The 22,596-nt window shown below is 42.7% G+C and overlaps 2 protein-coding genes and 1 long non-coding RNA gene across 4 annotated transcripts in view; 1 reads left to right on the plus strand and 2 right to left on the minus strand.

Moving 5' to 3' along the window:
* Positions 1-860: 860 nt before the first annotated feature.
* Positions 861-21,846, minus strand: LOC127349543 (uncharacterized). 2 transcript variants are annotated; one of them, XM_051375396.1, is made up of 7 exons: positions 19,702-21,846; positions 13,887-14,044; positions 13,043-13,753; positions 11,947-12,072; positions 11,818-11,861; positions 11,289-11,701; positions 861-1,341 (listed from the first exon to the last, which is right to left on the minus strand). In XM_051375396.1, the coding sequence occupies exons 2-6, from the start codon at positions 13,942-13,944 to the stop codon at positions 11,582-11,584; spliced, it is 1,059 nt and encodes a 352-aa protein (XP_051231356.1). In that variant the 5' UTR covers positions 13,945-14,044; positions 19,702-21,846; the 3' UTR covers positions 861-1,341; positions 11,289-11,581. The 2 variants fall into 2 exon arrangements, with proteins under 2 accessions (XP_051231356.1, XP_051231357.1); XM_051375397.1 differs by lacking the exons at positions 11,289-11,701; positions 11,818-11,861; positions 11,947-12,072; positions 13,043-13,753; positions 13,887-14,044 and adding exons at positions 1,878-1,921; positions 2,007-2,132; positions 2,386-3,087; positions 3,221-3,378 and having other exon boundaries at positions 861-1,761.
* LOC127349547 (uncharacterized) lies at positions 16,206-19,711 on the minus strand. Its single transcript, XM_051375403.1, has 5 exons — positions 18,501-19,711; positions 17,656-18,354; positions 17,454-17,570; positions 17,330-17,373; positions 16,206-17,204 (listed from the first exon to the last, which is right to left on the minus strand). Exons 1-5 carry the CDS (start codon positions 18,556-18,558, stop codon positions 17,085-17,087), a joined length of 1,038 nt encoding a protein of 345 aa, XP_051231363.1. The 5' UTR covers positions 18,559-19,711; the 3' UTR covers positions 16,206-17,084.
* Positions 17,651-22,596, plus strand: part of LOC127349571 (uncharacterized) — a 45,828-nt gene continuing 40,882 nt past the window's right edge. The window contains exon 1 of the long non-coding RNA XR_007880329.1: positions 17,651-17,774. This is a non-coding gene — a long non-coding RNA (uncharacterized LOC127349571). The remainder of the gene's footprint in view (positions 17,775-22,596) is intronic.

The raw sequence follows: 22,596 nt of genomic DNA on the forward strand, positions 1-22,596 counted from the left end.
TCAAAAAACTCTGGATTTCTGGGTAAATAGAACCTGTGAGTTCCACCACCACCTGTCTAGACTTCATCAGGGGGGTTTCCGTTACCACACAATGCTTTGTTACCCCCTCAAAATATAATAATGTCAGGATGAGGTCTAATTGGCAAAAAGTATTTATATTTCAAATTTTTATGGTGCATATACCAAAAAATATTGTTCATTCTTAACGAAGTCTCTCCTGATTTAAAAGCTTCCCGAGAGCTTAACCTCATTGTCATGTCTAATTGAGCGTCAGATAAATCGTTTGAGTCAGTGGCGGTTCTATCTTGAATGACACCCTGGGCGGGACCCCCTTCGAGGCCCCCCCCAACAGCAATTGAAAAAAAAAAAAAAAAAACACAAAATTCTGCACAAACTGTTATGTTTTATTATAACAACATAAGTGAAGTAGATAATTATATTTCTTGATTGCATACATCCTTCATCAGAACAATTGGATATAACTATTGCACTTGGAACAGGGAACACACTTTTTAAGGTGCACATCTCCACCTCCAACATTGCCAAAAGGCAATGATCACAGTTCTGCACAAAATATGACAGTATAAGTTATCAGAACTTAGAGAACCTTGGTGACCACATAATCGTTTTGTATTACCTATTTTTGTTAGCCATTTCACACAATTCAGAAAAACAAAAATGTGCATGAACTATAGGCCTGTATTTATTATATTATGAATGAAATGTGCGTTATTTGGAAGAAAGTCAAGGTGTGACTGACTTACAGTGGAACCCCCGTTCCCCCCCTTGTCCGTTCCATTAGGGAGACCCAGAGGTGAACTGTCCCCTGCCCCCCTTCCCCTTCCCCTTCCCCTTCCCACACAGCTTCTGTGCAGGGCACCTTCTCAGCAAGCAGGGGCACTTGCAGCTCTAGGGGGCGCCAGTTTGCCAATTCCCCACACAGTGATACGATAGAACAGATAGATAATAGAAAACTGCTTTGTGGCGCAGAGGATTTTTTTTTTTTTTTTTAAGTGCTCGTGCCGCCCCCCATGTGTCATGAAAGGGTTAGCCCTGAGCTTTGCCCATGCCCAAAACCGCTACTGGTTTAACTTGTAGTTATATCTGCACCATATGTGTGTCTGAAAAGCCATTCAAAGGTCAAGAATTACTCTTTCTTACATCATGGATGGATGAGGTCAGTCACATGCTTTGGTGCCACGTGTGACAAAGCAAGATGTGCTACTTTCCCGGGGATTGAACCAACACGCATTGTCTCATGGTCAAAATGATCCAAAAATAGATTTGTATATGGAAATGAATAATACACATACATAGTTTAAAAACCAAGACAGATAATACCTCTTATTTGTGTTGTGGTCCTCACAAGAGGCCCAAGAGAGCTTGTACAAACAAAACAAGAAAATCATTACAAATGTATGTTTACAAAAATATAATGTTAAGATTTTACATATATTTTGTGAGAAATCAAAGTAACAGTGGAAATTACCAAGACAAACAGAACAAAGAATATGCAAATTATAAAACCTTAACACAAGAAAGCTACAAACACACGTTTACTTCGAGAGCTACGTCTAAATCTACGTCACATCTCCCAAGAGCTTCTAAGAAACTGACTCTTTACTCACACAATCCACTATTCTACTGCTTCACACTGGAGTACACACATTCATTATTGGTGCTGTTCCTCTGTCTTCTTGATCTGTTGGGCAGGTTGACACTTAAAGCAGCATAATGGAGGTTGTCTGCCTCTTGGTGATCCTGGATAAAATATATAGAGCAGATCACAATTAAGTTCCTAACAACACAAATGTCAGTGAGACAGTTAATTGTGCTTCTATGAAGGCTGTTAAACAGTTAATCAAAACTGCATTTACCTCTGCATTTGCTGTGAAGGAAGATGGTAATCTTGCTTGAGAATCTGATTGTGAAACAGAAAAAATTAAATTTTATTCAAAAGCTGAATTTAGTGAACACAAGCTGCCAGAAATAAAAGTACCAGTTACCTTTAGATTGGCAACTGCTTCTCTTGTTCATCTTGTACATTGAGACAGTCAGTAAAACAACCAGGATGGTGGTGAATGCCAAAGCTCCACTCAAGAAATACACCAAGACAGAAGAGTCCACCTTTTCTACAGAGTCAGACATCAGATACAGAGCTTTCAGTGTGATTGCAGTTTTTAATTCTAAGTTTGGTTGGAAGTAACAATCACTAGTCAAGAACATTTTATGTATATAGCTCAAAATCACAAATTTACAGTCTGGATGACATACAACACCATCTATAAGCTAAAACACACCAAAGACAAACCCTTTAATGGGGAAACTACTGTTCACTTTTTACTATTCATCAGACAAGACAAATTCTGCTTGAAAGTTCCTTACCTTCAAAGTCCAGCTTGGTCCCGTCTCCAAACAGTATGTGTCCACATGAGGCAACAGCACAGTAGTAGGTCCCAGCATGAGAAAGATTCAGGCTCTGCATTGGCAAGTTGTACACACAGGTGTGTGTTTGTGTGTTGGGTTTCCTCTCACACTGATCATTTCTGCCTCCATGGGTGTAAATGAGTCCTGGATGAGATTCTTCAGAGGTTTTGAACCAGTAAACACTGTGTTCTCCATCACAGGTCCCAGTGTGTACTGTACAGTTCAGAGTCACAGAGCCTCCTGGCTGGATGCTCTCAGATGCTGACTGATGGACCGAAACTGGGATCTTCCAATCTGAACCCTCAACACTAACAGTAATGCTCTCAGAAAATTCTAATGTGTATACAAAATGAACACAGCAGTAAGTACCTGAGTCTGAAATGTTTAAATCTGAGATCGTCAAGTGGTTTTTACCGTTTTCCGAATCCAGTGTGAAGCGTGGATTGTTCTTGAATTCGCCATTAAAGGTGGCATATTTAAAGTAGCTGGAGATGAGTCTTTGTTTCTGTTCCAGATTGTGTTTGTACCAGTAAATCCTTACAGGAACATTACCTTTATAGAAACACTGCAAAGTCAACTTGTCCCCAGTTTTAACTGAAACTAAATGTCTCTCCTGACGGACAGACGAGGAGAATGTCAGAGCAGTCGTCTGAGCTGAAACTAAATAGGAGACAGAGTAAATGTAGAGTTAATGTGATGTGACAGAATTCAACTTAATCAGTGTAAACATATTAGAAACACTGATATGAGAACATACACTCTCACAGATAAAAGTCACAAAAATACAACTTACCCATTTCCCCCAAGATCAAACATGTGAGACAGAGCGCAAACACTGGAGATGACATCATGTTCAAACTGCTGTGCTGAATGAAAGAACATCGATGGTTCCTTGACTCTTCAGAGACAAGAATGCATTTGATTGGCCAGCCTGAAGTGACACTGTATGTCCTGTATAGGAAACATGATCACATGATCACTGACACTTACACTGCTGAGTTTGGTTTTTGAGAAAAAGTTCACATTGTTATAGATACATGAAGAATATTACAGCTCCTTACTGTCATTAGAGTTTAATTCACTGAAAAATAACATATCTTTAGATCCAATATAAACATGTCAGCAACAAGACACTTAGTAATGGACTTGTCCTTATGTTTAACAGGTAATAAAAAAGATTGTGAGCAGTCCATCCATTCTTGGTATAATCACCTCTCTTTTCAAGCTGTGGTACAGAGTACTCACTGCACTGTGCACTGTATTAAAGAAACATGTTTTACAATATGTCAAATGTAGGATGCTTTGATTTCCATCATCAGAATTCTGTCCATCTAGGACTGCATGATTAATCAAAATAAAATCACAATTTCAATTAAGTCCTTTCATTTTTACGTGTCCTGTTTGTATCGACTGGGAGATCCAGTGCATCAAAACAAGCACTCTTACTTTCTCTACCTAATTACCATAAACAAATAAGGAGTATACTTTAATCTACAAGGCAAACTGTGTACAGGAAGAGGGGGGCGGGACATGAATGTACCATGATGATGATTCAAAAACACCTAACCAACATTGAGAGCGATACAGAGAATAAAGACTAAATCAAAGAAAACTGCAATGACATTAGTTTATCTGTCTTGAAGTAGCAATGCGATATTGTTCCATAAGGAAACTCTTAGAACTTGTACTATAGCAGTGCAGGCCTTTATAGTTTTAAATATTGTGTATATTGCACATCTGCTGACACCAGATTACAGATTACTACATTTTGTCCTCTTGTCTGTGTGATATGACACTGTGGTGACCCACAAGTAAGACTGAAAGAGACATTCACCAGGGGACTGTACCTTTAAGGGAGAGGTGTGAGGGGATGCCGGTTCCGGGTTAACGTAGTGTAGCCGTTTCTGACCTCACTCGCTGTACAGTGTGTTATGATATTGAAGTGGAGAGTAAAGCTGACTCGACGCATCTCTGTCTCTTGTCTCCTCACTTATTGCACTCCACATTGGTGACCCCAACGCGAGTTGGATAAGGCTGAATTATGTCACACAACGACGGTGGTGAAAATGCTGCCGCTGCGGCGCCGGCCGCTGCTAGCGGTGCGGCTAATGTCGGTGCTATCTACGCTGCTACCATCAAGTTACCGGACTTTTAGCAGCACAACCCACGGCCGTGGTTTCAGCACATTGAGGCCCAGTTCCAGCTGAGAGGAATAACACAGGACGTTACAAAGTATTTCCACGTGGTAGCGGCCTTATATGCCTCGACGACAGCCAGGGCTATGGCGCTGTTAGAGGCTCCTCCGGCTGACGGCAAGTACAACGCACTCAAAACATTCCTGTTGAGCCTCTTTGAACTGTCGGAGCTGGAGAAAGCAGACCGTCTGCTGTCCCTGAACGGCCTTGGTGATAGCAAGCCGTCCGAGTAAATGGAGAGGATGCTGGCTGTGCTGGGCGCGGCGGATCCCTCATTCCTCTTCGCCCACATTTTCCTGCGGCAGCTTCCAGCACCCGTGCGCACCGCACTGGCCAGTTCCCCCCTCCCTTCCTCCAGAGACTACTGGGCGCTGGCTGTGGAGGCAGACAGGATTTTCCTCGCCAACCGGCAGCAGTTTGTCCATGCGCTGCTGCCCCCCCAGCACACCTCTGCCCCGCTTTCCCCCCCGGAGGACGACCCGGGCACCGCAGCTGCTGTGACGGCCCGCCGACAGCTTGAGGACGGGTGGTGTTATTACCATTCCAGGTTTGGGGCCAAGGCCAAGCAGTGCCGCCAGGCTTGCAGTTTTGGCGCCCAGGGAAAAGCCCGGGCCCGCGCTCATCAGCAGCTATGGGCGCCGGCCATGAATAAGCTGTTATTCATCACTGACACCTTGTCCGGCCGGCGGCGACACCTTGTCCGGCCGGCGGCTGCTGGTCGATTCTGGGGCTCAGCGCAGCATCCTGCCGGCGAAACAGGTGGACACCATGGCTTGGGGCATGGCCCCCCGATGGACGCCGCCAACAGCACACCCATTCGTACCTATGGCACCAAGTATGTGGAAGTGTGTTTCGGTGGGCGGCGTTTCGGCTGGGACTTCGTCATGGCCGCCGTGTCTACGTCACTCCTGGGAGCAGATTTCCTCTGCGCTTACAGACTGTTGGTGGATGTTACAAACTGCCGCCTGATCGACGCCCTCTCTTTTGCTTCGTACCCCTGCAGGCTGGGAGGGCTGGGGGCGCTTTGTCTGTCGAACATGTTTGCCACCGGGGACCTGTATCAACGCCTGCTTGCTGAGTTCCCCGACATCACCACGCCCACGTTTTCATCGGCGGTGGCTAAGCATGGTGTGGAGCACTACATCACCACGGTTGGCCCCCCAGTCTATGCACGAGCCCGGCGCCTCGACTCTGCCAAGCTCGCGATCGCCAGGGAGGAGTTCGCCACCATGGAGCACCTCGGCATCGTGCGCCGCTCCAACAGCCCGTGGGCCTCCCCCCTGCACATGGTGACCAAGGCTGATGGCGTTTGGCGTCCCTGTGGTGATTTCCGTCGCCTGAACAACGCCACCACCCCCGACCGGGACCCAGTGCCGCACATACAGGACTTCTCCGCCAACCTAGCCGGCGCCACCATCTTTTCAAAGGTGGACCTGGTACGCGGTTACCACCAGGTGCCTGTCCATCCGCAGGATGTCCCCAAGACAGCAGTCATCACACCCTTTGGCCTTTTCGAATTCCTACGGATGCCTTTCGGCCTCAAGGGTGCAGCGCAGACGTTTCAGCACCTCATGGACTCCGTGCTGCGGGACATGCCGTTCCTGTTTGTTTATTTGGACGACATTCTCGTGGCCAGCGCATCCGCAGACGATCACCTGACGCATCTCCGGCAGCTGTTCGGCCGGCTCAGTGAGCATGGTCTCATCATCAACCCGGCCAAGTGCGAGTTTGGCCGGTCGGCCATCACTTTCCTCGGCCACCACGTCACCCCGCAGGGGGCCGTCCCCCTCCCTGCCAAGGTGGACGCCGTCGCCAGTTTCCCACGCCCACGCACTGTGAAGTCCCTGCAGGAGTTCCTGGGCATGGTGAACTTCTACAACCGTTTCCTCCCCCATGCGGCCCAACTCATGCGACCCTTGTATGACGCCTTGCGGGGTAGGAGGCCGGCGGACGTGTTGGAGTGGTCCCCAGAGATGACTGATGCCTTTGATGCTGCCAAAACCGCGCTGGCCAACGCTGCTCTGAACAGTGGGTGGGTGGAGGCTGGCAGCCGCTGGCCTTTTTCAGCAGGAAGCTCCGTGACAATGAGAGGAAATACAGCGCCTTCGACAGGGAGCTCCTGGGTCTTTTCCTCGCCACCTGTCATTTCCGTTTCCTATTGGAGGGCCGGCGGTTCACGGCTTTCGTTGACCACAAGCCGCTGACGTTCGCCATGGCCAAGTCTTCGGAGCCATGGTCTGGTTGACAGCAGCGTCAGCTCTCTGCCATCTCGGAGTACACCACTGACATTCAGCACGTGGCCGGCAAAGACAATTTCGTCGCCGACTGCCTCTCCCGGGCGGTCACTGGCTCCGTCCACTTGGGCCTCGACTACGCAGCCATGGCTGGGGATCAGACTGCGGACACTGAGGTGCAAGCCTACAGGACAGCCCCTACGGCACTGCTCATGGAAGATGTGGTGTTTGACGCGGCCAACGCTACACTCCTCTGCGACGTCTCCACTGGCCAACCGCGCCCCATGGTACCCTCTGGCTGGAGGCGTAAGGTTTTTGACGCCATCCACGGTCTTTCCCACCCAGGGGTGAAGGCCTCTACCAAGCTGGTGGGGGCCAAGTTTGTCTGGCCGGGCCTGCGGAGGGACGTCAGGGCCTGGGCTGCTACCTGTGTGGCGTGCCAGCGCGCAAAGGTGACTCGTCATACCAAGGCCCCTTTGGCACCCTTCAAAGTGCCGGAGAGACGTTTTGATCATGTGAATGTGGATCTGGTGGGCCCACTTCCCCCCTCCCGTGGTTACACCTACCTCCTCACCATGGTGGACAGGACCACCAGATGGCCAGAAGTGGTTCCCCTTCCCTCCACTACATCAGCTGAAGTGGCTCGGACGTTCATTATGGCTTGGGTGGCCCGTTTCGGCACACCGTCCGACCTCTCCTCGGACCGAGGTCCGCAGTTCACATCGGAGCTTTGGACTGCGGTCGCCGAGGTCCTGGGGGTGAAGGTCCACCGTACCACAGCCTATAACCCACAGAGCAACGGACTTTGTGAGCGGTTTCATCGGGACATGAAGGCCGCACTCAGGGCCAGCCTTACGGGCAGCGACTGGGCTGACCGCCTCCCATGGGTTATGCTTGGCCTTTGCTCCGCCCCCAAGGAAGATCTTCAAGCCTCATCGGCCGAGCTGGTGTACGGCCAACCTCTGCGCGTCCCGGGGGAGTTTCTTCCCGATGCCACGGCCCCTTGGTCGGTTGCCTCCCATCGCGCTGTGTCCCGGGACATTGCCGGCGCTTTTGTTCCTATTCCGATGTCTCACCATGGCCTCCCCCAGTCCTACGTTCCCAAGGATTTACCGTCAGCCAAGTACGTCTTCATCCGCCACGATGGCCATCGTACCCCGCTGCGGCCCCCCTACGATGGGCCCTTCCGTGTCCTGGTGGGAGGGTCTAAGAACTTCGTTGTGGATATGGGGGGCAGGCCTGAGCGGGTGGCTATAGACCGTCTCAAGCCTGCTCATGTGGATATTGGCGAACCGCTTCAGCTGGCCCAGCCCCCACGGCGAGGGCGCCCCCCTGCGACAGCCTCGACCCCTGCCGCTGGCACTTCCCCTGCCCCTGCCCTGCCCCTTGCCCATTGACCCTCTCCTGTTAAGCGCAGCCGTTATGGCCGCCTGGTCCGCCCCCCTAAACGTTGACTTTTCTAGGGACTGTTATGAGAGGGACTGTTCTGTTTTGCACTAGTGAATAGTGTCCTATGTTCTATTTGGGGTACCTGTTCGGTCTGGCCCTGTTATTATGGGTGAATTCTGGGGGGGCCTGTGTGGTGACCCACAAGTAAGACTGAAAGAGACATTCACCAGGGGACTGTACCTTTAAGGGACCGGTTCCGGGTTAACGTAGTGTAGCCGTTTCTGACCTCACTCGCTGTACAGTGTGTTATGATATTGAAGTGGAGAGTAAAGCTGACTCGACGCATCTCCGTCTCTTGTCTCCTCACTTATTGCACTCCACAACACAATGTTATTTGTGTCTGCTGTGTGTGAACTGGGACTTTAAATGTGCGTGTTCAATCTTGTGTCCACACTGCAAACCAATCTCCCTCTGGCATAATACGTGAAAGTCGAGTTCAAAGGTTTACTATAAAAATGTTTCAGATAGATGTAAAATATCGGATCATTTCTAGCTGTTTTCCTATGAATTATGAAGTCATCTCTAATCTAAACGGTAGACTAGTAAATCCTTGCGTCTTTAGGTTGGTTAACCTTCCTGTGTCATTCTACTTTGGCATCAAAACAATTTACTTTCACCACTGAGTCACTTACTGGGGTTGGTGAGGTCAACACAATATATACAATGTATAAAATATGGACGTAGACTCCGTGACGTCACCCATAGGTTTCAGAAGAGTCTATTTAAATGACTGAGTTATATATATATATATATATATATATTTACAGTTGTCATAAACAGAGAAATAAGTTATAGAGACCAAAACCATTTTTTTGCACCAGCCTGTAAACATGTTTATTTGTGCTGTGAAGTTGGGCATTTTAACAAAGAGATTTATGGAGACTGACTCACTTTTGCAGCCTGCGTCCAGTGGTCGTTTGAGGAACTGCAGTGTTTGTTACTTCCGTGTTGGCTTCATTTTTTAGCCAGGGGGGTTGGCTCTTGGTCCACCCATAATCTCTGATAAACATTCATGTATGCAAAACCCAGAGTTACAGCCGGATTGAACACGCACACACATCATTTTTCAAACTCAAAATGCTCCAAATTTTCCTTTAATCAATCCTTAAAAACATAAAATCACATACACAAAGACATAATTTGTTTACAAAGCTAAAAGTATAAAGCATTCTTGATTTTGAGGATCTCAATATGCTGGTTAAGTCTCCAAAATCATTCATCATCAATGCTATTAGTCAACCTTTATGTCTCACAGTCAGTTTTACAAATATTTTACAATTAAAAAGTACTGAAACCAACAATACCAACTCTGACAATGCAGTGTTCAATATTGTAGAAACATAGGGTTTTGGTTCATTTCCTGAAATGTAACGGTTTTGGACATACAAGTATTCCGATGATGACAGCGACAATATGCACATTTGTAAAGCACAGTGCAATTTCATTTTGGCTGCAGACCACAAAGAAACTATAAAATCAAATGTATCTCAAATTTACATTCAAATCTACATTACAACTCAAGAGGCATAAAGAAAATGCTGTCTTACTTAGAATCAAAGTACAAATGTGATATGTCCACTTCTACTTCTTTACGCTGTAGTACACACACTCACTCCAGGTTGGATCCCTCTGTCTTCTTGATCTCTTCGTCAGTTTGACACTTAAAGCAGTATAATAGAGGTTGTCTGCATGTTGGTAACCCTGGTAACAAAATATATATGTCACATATAGCATAATTATTTTGTTCTTTACCTAATGGAAAACAATAACCAGCAAAATTGGTAATGGTAATTCAACAGTTAATTTACAGTCAACAGTTTTTATTCACCTCTGCATTTGCTGTGGAGGAAGCTGGTGATCTTGTTTCAGGATCTGATTGTGAAACACAGAAAACGTTTTTTTATTCAAAAGTCAAATTAAGAGAATACAAGCTGCCAGATATAAAAACTACCAATTACCTGAAGATTGGCAGCTGTTTCCCTTGTTCATCATGCACACTGAGAAAGCCAGTAAAACAACCAGGATGGTGGTGAATGCAGAAGCATTCGACGCAGTCATCCTCATCTGTATAGAGCCAGATATCACAAACACAGCTTATAGCATGCTTTCTATTTTAATTTCATTCAATTTAACAAAATTTGTTCAGGAAGTAACAGTGAGCATTTATCAGATGCACCACCTTTGGCTCAAAAGTTACTTACCTTCAAAGTCCAGCTTGGTCCTGTTTCCAAACAGTATGTGTCCACATGAGGCAACAGCACAGTAGTAGGTCCCAGCATGAGAAAGATTCAGGCTCTGCATTGGCAAGTTGTACACACAGGTGTGTGTTTGTGTGTTGGGTTTCCTCTCACACTGATCATTCCTGCCTCCATGGGTGTAAATGAGTCCTGGATGAGATTCTTCAGAGGTTTTGAACCAGTCAACACTGTGTTCTCCATCACAGGTCCCAGTGTGTACTGTACAGTTCAGAGTCACAGAGCCTCCTGGCTGGATGCTCTCAGATGCTGAGGGCTTTCCGTTACCACACACTGCTCCGCTACCCCCTTAAAATATAATAACGTCATGATGGGGTCGGTAAAAACTATTTATATTTAAATTTTTTATGGTGCACATGCCAAAAAATATTGTTCATTCTTAACGAAGTCTCTCCTAATTAAAAAGCTTCCCTATAGCTGAACCTTATTGTCACGTTTATTTAAGCGTCAGATAAATCGTTTAACTTGTAGTTATATCTGCACCATATGTGTGTCCGAAAAGCCGTTCAAAGGTCAAGAATTACTCTTACTTACATCATGGATGGATGAGGTCAGTCACATGCTTTGGTGCCACGTGTGACAAAGCAAGATGTGCTACTTTCCCGGGGATTGAACCCACACGCATTGTCTCATGGTCAAAATGACCCAAAAATAGATTTATTTGATCTTTAATGTATATGGAAATGAATAATACACATACATAGTTTAAAAACCAAGACAAATAATACCTCTTATTTGTGTTGTGGTCCTCACAAGAGGCCCAAGAGAGTTTGTACAAACAAAACAAAAAAATCATTACAAATGTATGTTCACAAAAATATAATGTAAAGATTTTGCATGTATTTTGTGAGAAATCAAAGTAACAGTGGAAATCACCAAGACAAACAGAACAAAGAATATGCACGTTATAAAACCTTAACACAAGAAAGCTACAAACAGACGTTTACCTCTAGAGCTACGTCTAAATCTACGTCACATCTCCCAAGAGCTTCTAAGAAACTGACTGACACAATCCACTATTCTACTGCTTCACACTGGAGTACACACATTCATTATTGGTGCTGTTCCTCTGTCTTCTTGATCTGTTGGGCAGGTTGACACTTAAAGCAGCATAATGGAGGTTGTCTGCCTCTTGGTGATCCTGGATAAAATATATAGAGCAGATCACAATTTGGCTCCTAACAAAACAAATGTCAATGAGACAGTTAATTGTGCTTCTATGAAGGCTGTTAAACAGTTAATCAAAACTGCATTTACCTCTGCATTTGCTGTGAAGGAAGATGGTAATCTTGCTTGAGAATCTGATTGTGAAACACAGAAAATGTTATTTTATTCAAAAGCTGAATTCAGTGAACACAAGCTGCCAGAAATAAAAGTACCAGTTACCTTTAGATTGGCAGCTGCTTCTCTTGTTCATCTTGTACATTGAGACAGTCAGTAAAACAACCAGGATGGTGGTGAATGCCAAAGCTCCACTCAAGAAATACACCAAGGCAGAAGAGTCCACCTTTTCTACAGAGTCAGAAATCAGATACAGAGCTTTCAGTGTGATTGCAGTTTTTATTCTGTGACGGTCCCCTGAGTGGCTCTAATGTTTCCTCTTCCTTTTAAGGCAGCAGGTACTTGTGGGTTGGACCAATCGGCATAGCCAGAAGCACCTGGGCCCGGTGTTTCCCAGCTATAAAAGCCCCGCCTCTCTGGCTGACGGGGGCTCTCTTTTCATCTTATTATCATTGCTGGTATTCGGAGTAGTGGAGTTTTAACATCCAACATTTACTTTTCATTATACATCACACTCATGCATACACACACTTTCACTACTGATGTTACTGACAAACACACCTCATCTTCTATTTAGTTCTTTTTCGGGTTGCATTTAGGTTGTTATGTTAAATAAATTACTTATAATTTGTCCTTTCAACTGCGTCTCCTCGTTTTTGTCACGCCTCCAGAGCCAGGTCGTGACAATTCTAAGTTTGGTTGGAAGTAACAATGACTAGTCAAGTACATTTTATGTACATTGATCAGCCATAACATTCTGAGTGAATAACACTGATTGTCTGGTTATTATAGCACCTGTAAGTGGGTAGGATATATCAGGCAGCAAGTGGCAAGGCATTTTGTACTCAAGTTGATGTGTTAGAAGCAGGAGAAATGGGCAGTATGAGGATTTGAGCAACTTTGACAAGGGACAGCCTCAATGAGCCTTGGCATCAACAGACGAGCTACTGTAGCTCAAACTGCTGAAAAAGTTAATGCTGGTTCTGATAGAAAGGTGTTAGAACACACAGTGCATCACAGTTTGTTGGTACGGGGGGCATAACATTATGACCACCAGGGTGCCCAGGTGGTCATCATTGTGGTCAAACACAAAAACATTGTTGTTAGACGAATAAGCAGAGACCCTTTAATGGGGAAACTACCATCTTCTTTCAACTACTGAATGGATAAAATCATTTCTGATCCTTCTGAAGTTATTTACCTTCAAAGTCCAGCTTGGTCCCGTCTCCAAACAGTATGTGTCCACATGAGGCAACAGCACAGTAGTAGGTCCCAGCATGAGAAATATCCAGGCTCTGCATTGGCAAGTTGTACACACAGGTGTGTGTTTGTGTGTCGGGTTTCCTCTCACACTGATCATTCCTGCCTCCATGGGTGTAAATGAGTCCTGGATGAGATTCTTCAGAGGTTTTGAACCAGTAAACACTGTGTTCTCCATCACAGGTCCCAGTGTGTACTGTACAGTTCAGAGTCACAGAGCCTCCTGGCTGGATGCTCTCAGATGCTGACTGATGGACCGAAGCTGGGATCTTCCAATCTGAACCCTCTACACTGACAATAATGCTCTCAGAAAATTCTAATGTGTGTAAAAAATGAACACAGCAGTAAGTACCTGAGTCTGAAATGTTTAAATCTGAGATCGTCAAGTGGTTTTTACCGTTTTCTGAATCCAGTGTGAAGCGTGGATTGTTCTTGAATTCACCATAAAAAGTGACATTTATGTCATACTTGTAGTAACTGGAGATGAGTCTCGGTTTCTGCCCCAGAGTGTGTTTGTACCAGTAAATCCTTACAGGAACATTACCTTTATAGAAACACTGCAAAGTCAACTTGTCCCCAGTTTTAACTGAAACTATATTTCTCTCCTGACGGACAGACGAGGAGAATGTCAGAGCAGTCGTCTGAGCTGAAGCTAAATAGGAGACAGAGTAAATATAGAGTTAATGTGATGTGCCAGAATTCAACTTAATCAGTGTAAAAATATTAGAAACACTGATATGAGAACATACACTCTCACAGATAAAAGTCACAAAAATGCAACTTACCCATTTCCCCCAAGATCAAACATGTGAGACAGAACACAAACACTGGAGATGTCATCATGTTCAAACTGCTGTGCTGAATGAAAGAACATCGATGGTTCCTTGACTCTTCAGAGACAAGAATGCATTTGATTGGCCAGCCTGAAGTGACACTGTATGTCCTGTATAGGAAACATGATCACATGATCACTGACACTTACACTGCTGAGTTTGGTTTTTGAGAAAAAGTTCACATTGTTATAGATACATGAAGAATATTACAGCTCCTTTCTGTCATTAGAGTTTAATTCACTGAAAAATAACATATCTTTAGATCCAATATAAACATGTCAGCAACAAGACACTTAGTAATGGACTTGTCCTTATGTTTAACAGGTAATAAAAAAGATTGTGAGCAGTCCATCCATTCTTGGTATAATCACTTCTCTTTTCAAGCTGTGGTACAGAGTACTCACTACACTGTGCACTGTATTAAAGAAACATGTTTTACAATATGTCAAATGTAGGATGCTTTGATTTCCATCATCAGAATTCTGTCCATCTAGGACTGCATGATTAATCAAAATAAAAGTCCTTTCATTTTTACGTGTCCTGTTTGTATCGACTGGGAGATCCAGTGCATCAAAACAAGCACTCTTACTTTCTCTACCTAATTAGCATCAACAAATAAGGAGTGTACTTTAATCTACAAGGCAAACTGTGTACAGGAAGAGGGGGGCGGGACATGAATGTACCATGATGATGACGTTCAAAAACACCTAACCAACATCGAGAGCGCCTCCAACATACAGAGAATAAAGACTAAATCAAAGAAAACTGCAATGACATTAGTTTATCTGTCTTGAAGTAGCAATGCGATATTGTTCCATAAGGGAACTCTTAGAACTTGTACTATAGCAGTGCAGGCCTTTATAGTTTTAAATATTGTTTATATTGCACATCTGCTGACACCAGATTACAGATTAATACATTTTTCACCTCCTGTCTGTGTGATATGACACCATGTTATTTGTGTCTGCTGTGTGTGAACTGTGACTTTAAATGTGCGTGTTCAATCTTGTGTCCACACTGCAAACCAATCTCCCTCTGGCATAATATGTGAAAGTCGAGTTCAAAGGTTTACTATAAAAATGCTTCAGATAGATGTAAAATATCGGATCATTTCTAGCTGTTTTCCTATGAATTATAAAGTCATCTCTGATCTAAACGGTAGACTACTGAGTCACTTACTGCGGTCGGTGAGGTCAACCCAATATATACAATGTATAAAATATGGACGTAGACTCTGTGACGTCACCCATAGGTTTCAGAAGAGCAGGTGTGAATCTCAGTGGGTTCGGTTCTGGCCCTCGCCATCTTGGCCTTGTCCTTACTACGAGCAAATGCAAAAATGGGCAACGACGTGGAGCATGGGTGGAGTTGAGGCTGGCCCAATGAAGCCAGGTTACTGAAGCCAGCCACCTGTGACAGCCACCTGTCACTCAAAGTGGGCATGTCCTTAAAGGTCCAGTGTGTAACATTTAGGAGGCTCTATTGGCATAAAGGGAATATGATATTCATAGGTATGGTTTCATTCATGTATAATCACCTGAAAATAGGAATCCTTATGTTCTTGTTGCCTTAGAATGAGCCTTTCATATCTGCAGACGCTGCAGGTCGGTTTCTACGGAAGTCGCCATGTTTCTACAGTAGCCCAGAAGGGAGAAACCAAACACTGGCTGAAGATTGGTGCCTTTGCGTTATTTTGTGATTTTTTTGGCCACCGTAGTTTCTGCCTCATGCTTGGAAAGGCAGGGTGAAGCAAATACAACTGCACTGCTAGATCCCACTAAATCCTACACACTGGACCTTTAATTATGAATTAAATATAATAGACCTTTTTCACAGCAGCTAGTTTGTCATGAAATAGGGTGTTACCAATAATATTAATTGAGGTTCTGTTTCATTCAGGTCAAACACAGTCTGAGTGCTGCTATTGTGCTCGTTTGGCTCAATGATAGGCTCTGCTACACTAAATGGAACGGAGCCTTAATTAGTGTCATAAACAGAGAAATTAGCAATAGAGACCAAAACCATTTTCTTGCACCAGCCTGTAAACATGTTTATTTGTGCTCAAAAGTTGGGCATTTTAACAAGGAGATTCATGGAGAATGACTCACTTTTGCAGCCTGCCTCCAGTGGTCATTCGAGGAACTGCAGTTTTTGTTACTTCCGCGTTGGCTTCACTTTGTAGCCAAGGGGGTTGCCTCTTGGTTGACCCATATACTCTGATACATGAATGTACGAAAAAGCCCAATTTACAGCTGGATTGAACACACACACTTAATCAATCATTCATTTTATTTTATTTTAATCAATCATTAAAAACATAAAATCACATACACAAAGACATAATTTGTTTAAAAAGCAAAATGTATAAAGCATAATTAATCTGAGGTTCTCAATAAGCTGGTTAAGTCCCCAAAATCGTTTACTGACTGTGTACTAAATACAACCATATGGTTCTAGATACATGGTTAAAAAGGAAGAAACAAGGCAGCATTGTAGAGATATCCTGCTTCAGACCTCACAGACACAAAAACAGCATCCTAAAAATCATCGCTGTCGGGCGGAAAGCTTGTATCTACATATTTCATCTTTTTTCCCCTCGTCAATAAATGCTATTGGTCAAGCTTTATGTCTGCCAGTGAGTTATACAAATATTTAACAAAAAAAAAAAGTATTGATCAGGCGCCCGGTTAGCTCACTTGGTAGAGCTGGCGACCATGGACCTAGTCCTGCAGCGGCCCAGGTTTTGAATCCGACCTGTGGCCCTTTGCTACATGTCATCCCCTCTCTCTACCCCCCTTTCCTGTTTATCTCCAGCGGTCTCTGTCAATTAAAGGTAATAAAGGGCCAACAAAAAAAAAAAGTATTGAAACCAACAATACCAACTCTGACAACTATGTTCAATATTGTAAAAACACAGGGATTTTGTTTATTTCCTGAAAAGTAACAGTTTTGGACATACAAGGTTTCCGATGATGACAGCGACAATATGCACATTAGCAAAGCACAGTGCAATTTCATTTTGGCTGCAGACCAAAAATAAGCTATTAAAGCAAATGTATCTCAAACTTACATCTAAATCTACATTGCAACTCAAGAGGCACAAAGAAAATGCTGTCTTACTCAGAAAGTACAAATGTGATATGTCCACTTCTACTTCTTTACGCTGTAGTACACACACTCACTCCAGGTTGGATCCCTCTGTCTTCTTGATCTCTTCGTCAGTTTGACACTTAAAGCAGCATAATAGAGATTGTCTGCATGTTGGTAACCCTGGTAACAAAATATATAGCACATATAACATAACTACTTTGTTCTTTACCTAAATTAAAACAATAACCAGTAAAATTGGTAATGGTAATTCAACAGTTAATTTACAGTCAACAGTTTTTATTCACCTCTGCATTTGCTGTGGAGGAAGCTGGTGATCTTGTTTCAGGATCTGATTGTGAAACACAGAAAACGTTATTTTATTCAAAAGTCAAATTAAGAGAATACAAGCTGCCAGATATAAAAAGTTACCTGAAGATTGGCAACTGTTTCCCTTGTTCATCATGCAAAATGAGAAAGCCAGTAAAACAACCAGGATGGTGGTGAATGCAGACGCTCCTCTCCAGAAATACACCAAGTCAGCCTCATCTGTATAGAGCCAGATATCACAAACACAGCTTATAGCATGATTTCTTTTTTCAGAAAGGATAACTTCTGCAAGAAAGTCACTTACCTTCAAAGTCCAGCTTGGTCCCGTCTCCAAACAGTATGTGTCCACATGAGGCAACAGCACAGTAGTAGGTCCCAGCATGAGAAAGATTCAGGCTCTGCATTGGCAAGTTGTACACACAGGTGTGTGTTTGTGTGTTGGGTTTCCTCTCACACTGATCATTACTGCCTCCATGGGTGTAAATGAGTCCTGGATGAGATTCTTCAGAGGTTTTGAACCAGTAAACACTGTGTTCTCCATCACAGGTCCCAGTGTGTACTGTACAGTTCAGAGTCACAGAGCCTCCTGGCTGGATGCTCTCAGATGCTGACTGATGGACCGAAGCTGGGATGTTCAAACCTGAACCCTTTACACTGACAGTAATGCTCTCTGTAAGTTCTAACACGTAATAATAGCAACTTACGCAGTTGTAAGTAGCTGAATCTGAAGCATGTAAATCTGAGATCTTCAAGTGGTTTTTACCATTTTCAGTATCCAGTGTGAAGCGTGGATTGTTCTTGAATTCACCATAGAAAGTGTTATTTTTATCAAACATGTAGTAACTGGAGATGAGCATTGGTTTCTCTCCCAAATGTTGTTTATACCAGTAAATCCTTGCAGGAACATTACCTTTATAAAAACACTGCAAAGTCAACTCGTCCCCAGTTTTAACTGAAACAAAACTTATTTCTTGATGGACAGATTTCAGAGCAGTCGTCTGAGCTGAAGTGAAATGAGAGACAAAGCAACAGCACAATTACTTTGATGTGACAGAATTCAGTGCAATCAGTGTAGTAAAAATATTAGAAACATTTGTATGAGGACTGACCATATACTCTTACAAATAAAAGTCATAAAATGTAACTTACCCATTTTGCCCAAGAGGAAACATGTGAGACAGAGCGCAAACACTGGAGATGTCATCATGTTCAAACTGCTGTGCTGAATGAAAGAACATCAATGGTTCCTTGACTCTTCAGAGACAAGAATGCATTTGATTGGCCAGCCTGAAGTGACACTGTATGTCCTGTATAGGAAACATGATCACATGATCACTGCTCATTTACTGTGAAGTCATTTTTGAGAAAAGGATGACATGGTTACAGATATATGTGTCCAATTTAAACATGTCAGCAAAAAGAGGGTTAATAGTTGCTAATGGACTGAACATTATTACATTTAACATTTAAAGGTATTACATCAACAAATGAAGAGTGTGTGTTACTCCTTCACGACAAACTGTGTTGTGTGTTGTATACAGGAAGAGGGGGGCAGGACATGGATGTGACATGACACTCAAAGGCACCTAAAACCATGTTACTCAACACCTCAAATTAGTACAATTAGAGATGGAATTTCAGGGCCATTGCTGATACAATTACCAATAATGTTAATCTAACAAGTGCAAAAATGTGTAAATATATTTTTTTTTAGGTTGACAGGTTTTATTTTCTAATTCACCATCAAAATGTATAGCGCCTTCACCATGCCTACAATATAGAATGAATATTAGCAACTTCCCATAATGTTAATTTCATATTTTAATATGTAGAATAATTAATGACAGGCCTTACTGATAACCATGTATAGACTACAAACCCATCAGAATAACTTCACATAATATTGGGCTAATAATATTTACCTAGAGCTCAGATTTCTTACAATAAACAACTGAGGGCATCATTCATCCTCCCTATGCTGCTGATCTGAAGAATCACCATGCTTCCACAAATGTAACACATTTTAAGTTACATAGCTAATTCAGCCGCTACCTACAATTATCATGTATGACACAAAAAGCAGCAAAACCACAGAAATGCAGAATCTCAGTTTGAGGTCACAGCAGGTTTATGGTAAAAGCACACTTTGGAAGGCCTTACAATTTGTCATGAACAGTACTGTATTTGGTTTGCATTTCATAATATTCCAACTAAAAAGTAATCTGGCTGTAGTTGCAGTATTGTTAAATGAGACCTGATAAAGATTCTGCCATTCTGGATGTTTACTGGAAGTGGTTTTTGGATTGAAGCGGTACCTATCTGAGAGTGCCCATGGAAGGTAGAAACAAACCTTGGTTTCTGTCCCAGAATTTGTTTATATCAGTAAAGCATTGCAGCAATATCACCTTCACTGAAGTATTGACCTCGTCAAAAATGTCTCCCGATGAAAAGAAGAGGACAATTTCAGTTAAGTTGTCTCATCTGAAATGAAAAATTATGATGTTGATTTAAATGAATGTAACCACACCCAACATAATCAGTATATGAAACATACACTGAAAAAACCTGAGTAACAAAACACAACTCACCCACTTTCCCCAAGACAGACCCAAGATAGAGAGCAAACACAGTGCAAACTGCGGTGTGAAATGAAAACAACATTGACAGTTGCTCCACTCTTTGGAGATAAAACTGTTTGGTTAGCCAATCTGAAGTGTTTGTCCTACTTAGGAAAGATCACATGTGCAATGCCCATCATAGTAACAAGTTTAGTTTTTTTAGAAAAGGTTCAGACATTCAGCTCCATTTACCTCCACTGTACTGGACTGGCAGCAGAAGTCAGATAAATTCTTCATGAATAACTACCACTTGGCATAAAGTGGGACATGCTTTTAACATTTAAAAAGCAGGCTGTTGGTCTCACAGAGTCGATATAATCATATAAATCTGACCCGATAAGGGCCCTGCTGTTGTTGATGGTTTACGTGGCTTTAGCCTCAACACACTTATGCTGAAAACAACAAATGCTGCTGCCAAGAAAGAGACAGCGATAAAGAAAAAACGTTTGGGTGTGTCTGTGAGTCAGAACAAGTCAAAGAGTAATGAATGCTTCATTTCTTTTCTGCTCATGGTCATTGTACAAAAACAGTGACCAAACATCTTACCAAGCATAACTATTGTATCTCATAATGGCTTTGCTCCTGTTACACCTGGTCTACATCTGCTGCATAGTGAGAGCAGCATGTCTGCAGCAGCTACAGTCCGCCATCAGTATCAGCCTTAATGCTGCTGTACGCTTAGACACAGCTCAGTACACAGTCAGTGTAGTTACCAAGTGTGAACCTACCGTTACGTCACCCATTGGTTTGTGGAGTACCATCTTGAAGCCTCGAGTTCATCTTTTGCTACCAGCAGTGGTGACTAGGGGTGTAAGAATATATCCAAAAGTATCGTATTGCAATATTCTGTTTATATATGTAGTATCAATTCTCAAAAACACAATCAATTTCTATCTTTTAACCTCCAACTGCTAGACAGCAGTGTTGTAAACTGAGGGTTCTGATGTTGGATTTTACAATGACTGTGATGAATAAAAGTACATATCCCACTGCTCTAGCTGCGTAACAAAGTCACCTTAATCTTACTCAGATTTTATGCATATGGTTGCGTGTTCTTTACGCTATGTTTTTTCCAAAAATTAGGTTTAAATAAAAAAATAATGGCAATATATCACCTTGCTTACAGTATCACAATATATTGCAATATATTGAATCGTGACCTTTGTATAATTACAGTATATGTATCGTATTACCAGATTCTTGCCAATATACAGCCCTAGTGCGGACGTACTGCGGGTTGGCTGTGATAAATTTCAACCGGTCTTTCGCAGGAAATTATGGCGGCTTGCCAGATGACACACTTTCTTGTATCGCAGATAAGCAGTACAATAAAGTAGGTATTTAAGCAAGAAATCAGCAATGCAGTAACAAAATCCTGATTCACATTTCATCAGCACTGCCTAGTTTAATAGTTTAATTTGAGTTTCATGCATTGGGTTCGACAGACTCACTGAGAATGACCTGTCAATCAAAATGTAACCACGCCCTAAAGCATACCCTACTTTTTCATCTATTTTACTCTAAATGGGACCATAATTTACTAAATGAACATCATGCTGTATGGAAGAAGACTTGAAACTAAAGACTGAGACCATAAACTCATTAGGAAACTGTTTACTGAGCTAATAAAGTAAGTGAGAAGTAGGCCCATTATCAATGGAGACGAATACAAACGCAGGTTTTTTGAAGAAACTGGGTTCAAGACACCTCACCACTCAGACCTGGAATCTCTGTCCACTAATTATTTACTGTCAATGGTAGTAGGGCTGCACAATTAATAGAAATATTAGAAAAACTGCAATTTGGCCAAGTGCAATATGCAAATCACAGAAGCTGCAATTTGTCTGATAAAGGTAAAATATGTATCAAAGCAGCTTTATTAAGTACTGCAGTGCTGCAAAGAAAGCCTGGCCTACAAATCTTCTTCTCCAAATGTAAAGAAACATGTTTGTCTGGTACAGACCACAAAAATGTCACCTCATCATGATTTTAAATAGGTTTTTTTTCAATGAAAATGAAAATAGTGACGCAAAAATTAAAAAAATAAATAATTCCCACTGATTGTTCTCATGTGTACTTTTTGCATTTTCATTTGCATGCACATAGCAAACACAACAGGGACCCAGTTGTAAAAACATTGCTCTGTAGTGCTACTGAAGGTTTAAAACCCCATGGGTTACCTTTTAATTTATCAAGTCAAACATGCTTGAGACGAACAATTGAAAAACCCTCTGCAACATTATCATTCAACAACACACACTGAGAACACATGAATTTTCACTGTGAGGTAGGGCTGGGTATTATTAAAAAAATATTTGATACCGATGCCTTGACTTCGATACCGGTTTCCGAAAACTTCTACACCAGTTTTATAAAATACATTTTAACATTATACTTTATGATACAGTTACTCACTTTAAAGGAGGAAGCTGTCCAAAGATGGGGAAGCTGTTACTACTCTGTGCACTTTACTCAACCTGGATGAGTGTACAAAATTGATAAAATAAAACATAATATCTGTATGGACTATATAAAACATTTTAATTACTGTCAGTGGAACATTGATTACAAACACTATGGCAGCAATAAGTCTAGTCTAACCCAAAAAAGAAAGGCAATATACTTGA

Source organism: Dicentrarchus labrax, unplaced genomic scaffold, assembly GCF_905237075.1.
Source record: "Dicentrarchus labrax unplaced genomic scaffold, dlabrax2021, whole genome shotgun sequence".
NCBI lineage: Eukaryota > Metazoa > Chordata > Actinopteri > Moronidae > Dicentrarchus > Dicentrarchus labrax.

Excerpts from the sequence above, each read along its gene's own strand:
- LOC127349543 (XM_051375396.1), bottom strand. The coding sequence starts at position 13,944 with ATGATGACATCTCCAGTGTTTGTGTTCTGTCTCACATGTTTGATCTTG. Across the intron at positions 13,754-13,886 it reads TTTGATCTTGGGGGAAATGG|CTTCAGCTCAGACGACTGCT; the intron begins GTAAGTTGCATT and ends TCTCCTATTTAG. Across the intron at positions 11,702-11,817 it reads CCTTCACAGCAAATGCAGAG|GATCACCAAGAGGCAGACAA; the intron begins GTAAATGCAGTT and ends TATTTTATCCAG.
- LOC127349547 (XM_051375403.1), bottom strand. The coding sequence starts at position 18,558 with ATGATGACATCTCCAGTGTTTGCGCTCTGTCTCACATGTTTCCTCTTG. Across the intron at positions 17,374-17,453 it reads AAACAGTTGCCAATCTTCAG|ATCCTGAAACAAGATCACCA; the intron begins GTAACTTTTTAT and ends TTTCACAATCAG. Across the intron at positions 17,205-17,329 it reads CCTCCACAGCAAATGCAGAG|GGTTACCAACATGCAGACAA; the intron begins GTGAATAAAAAC and ends TTTTGTTACCAG.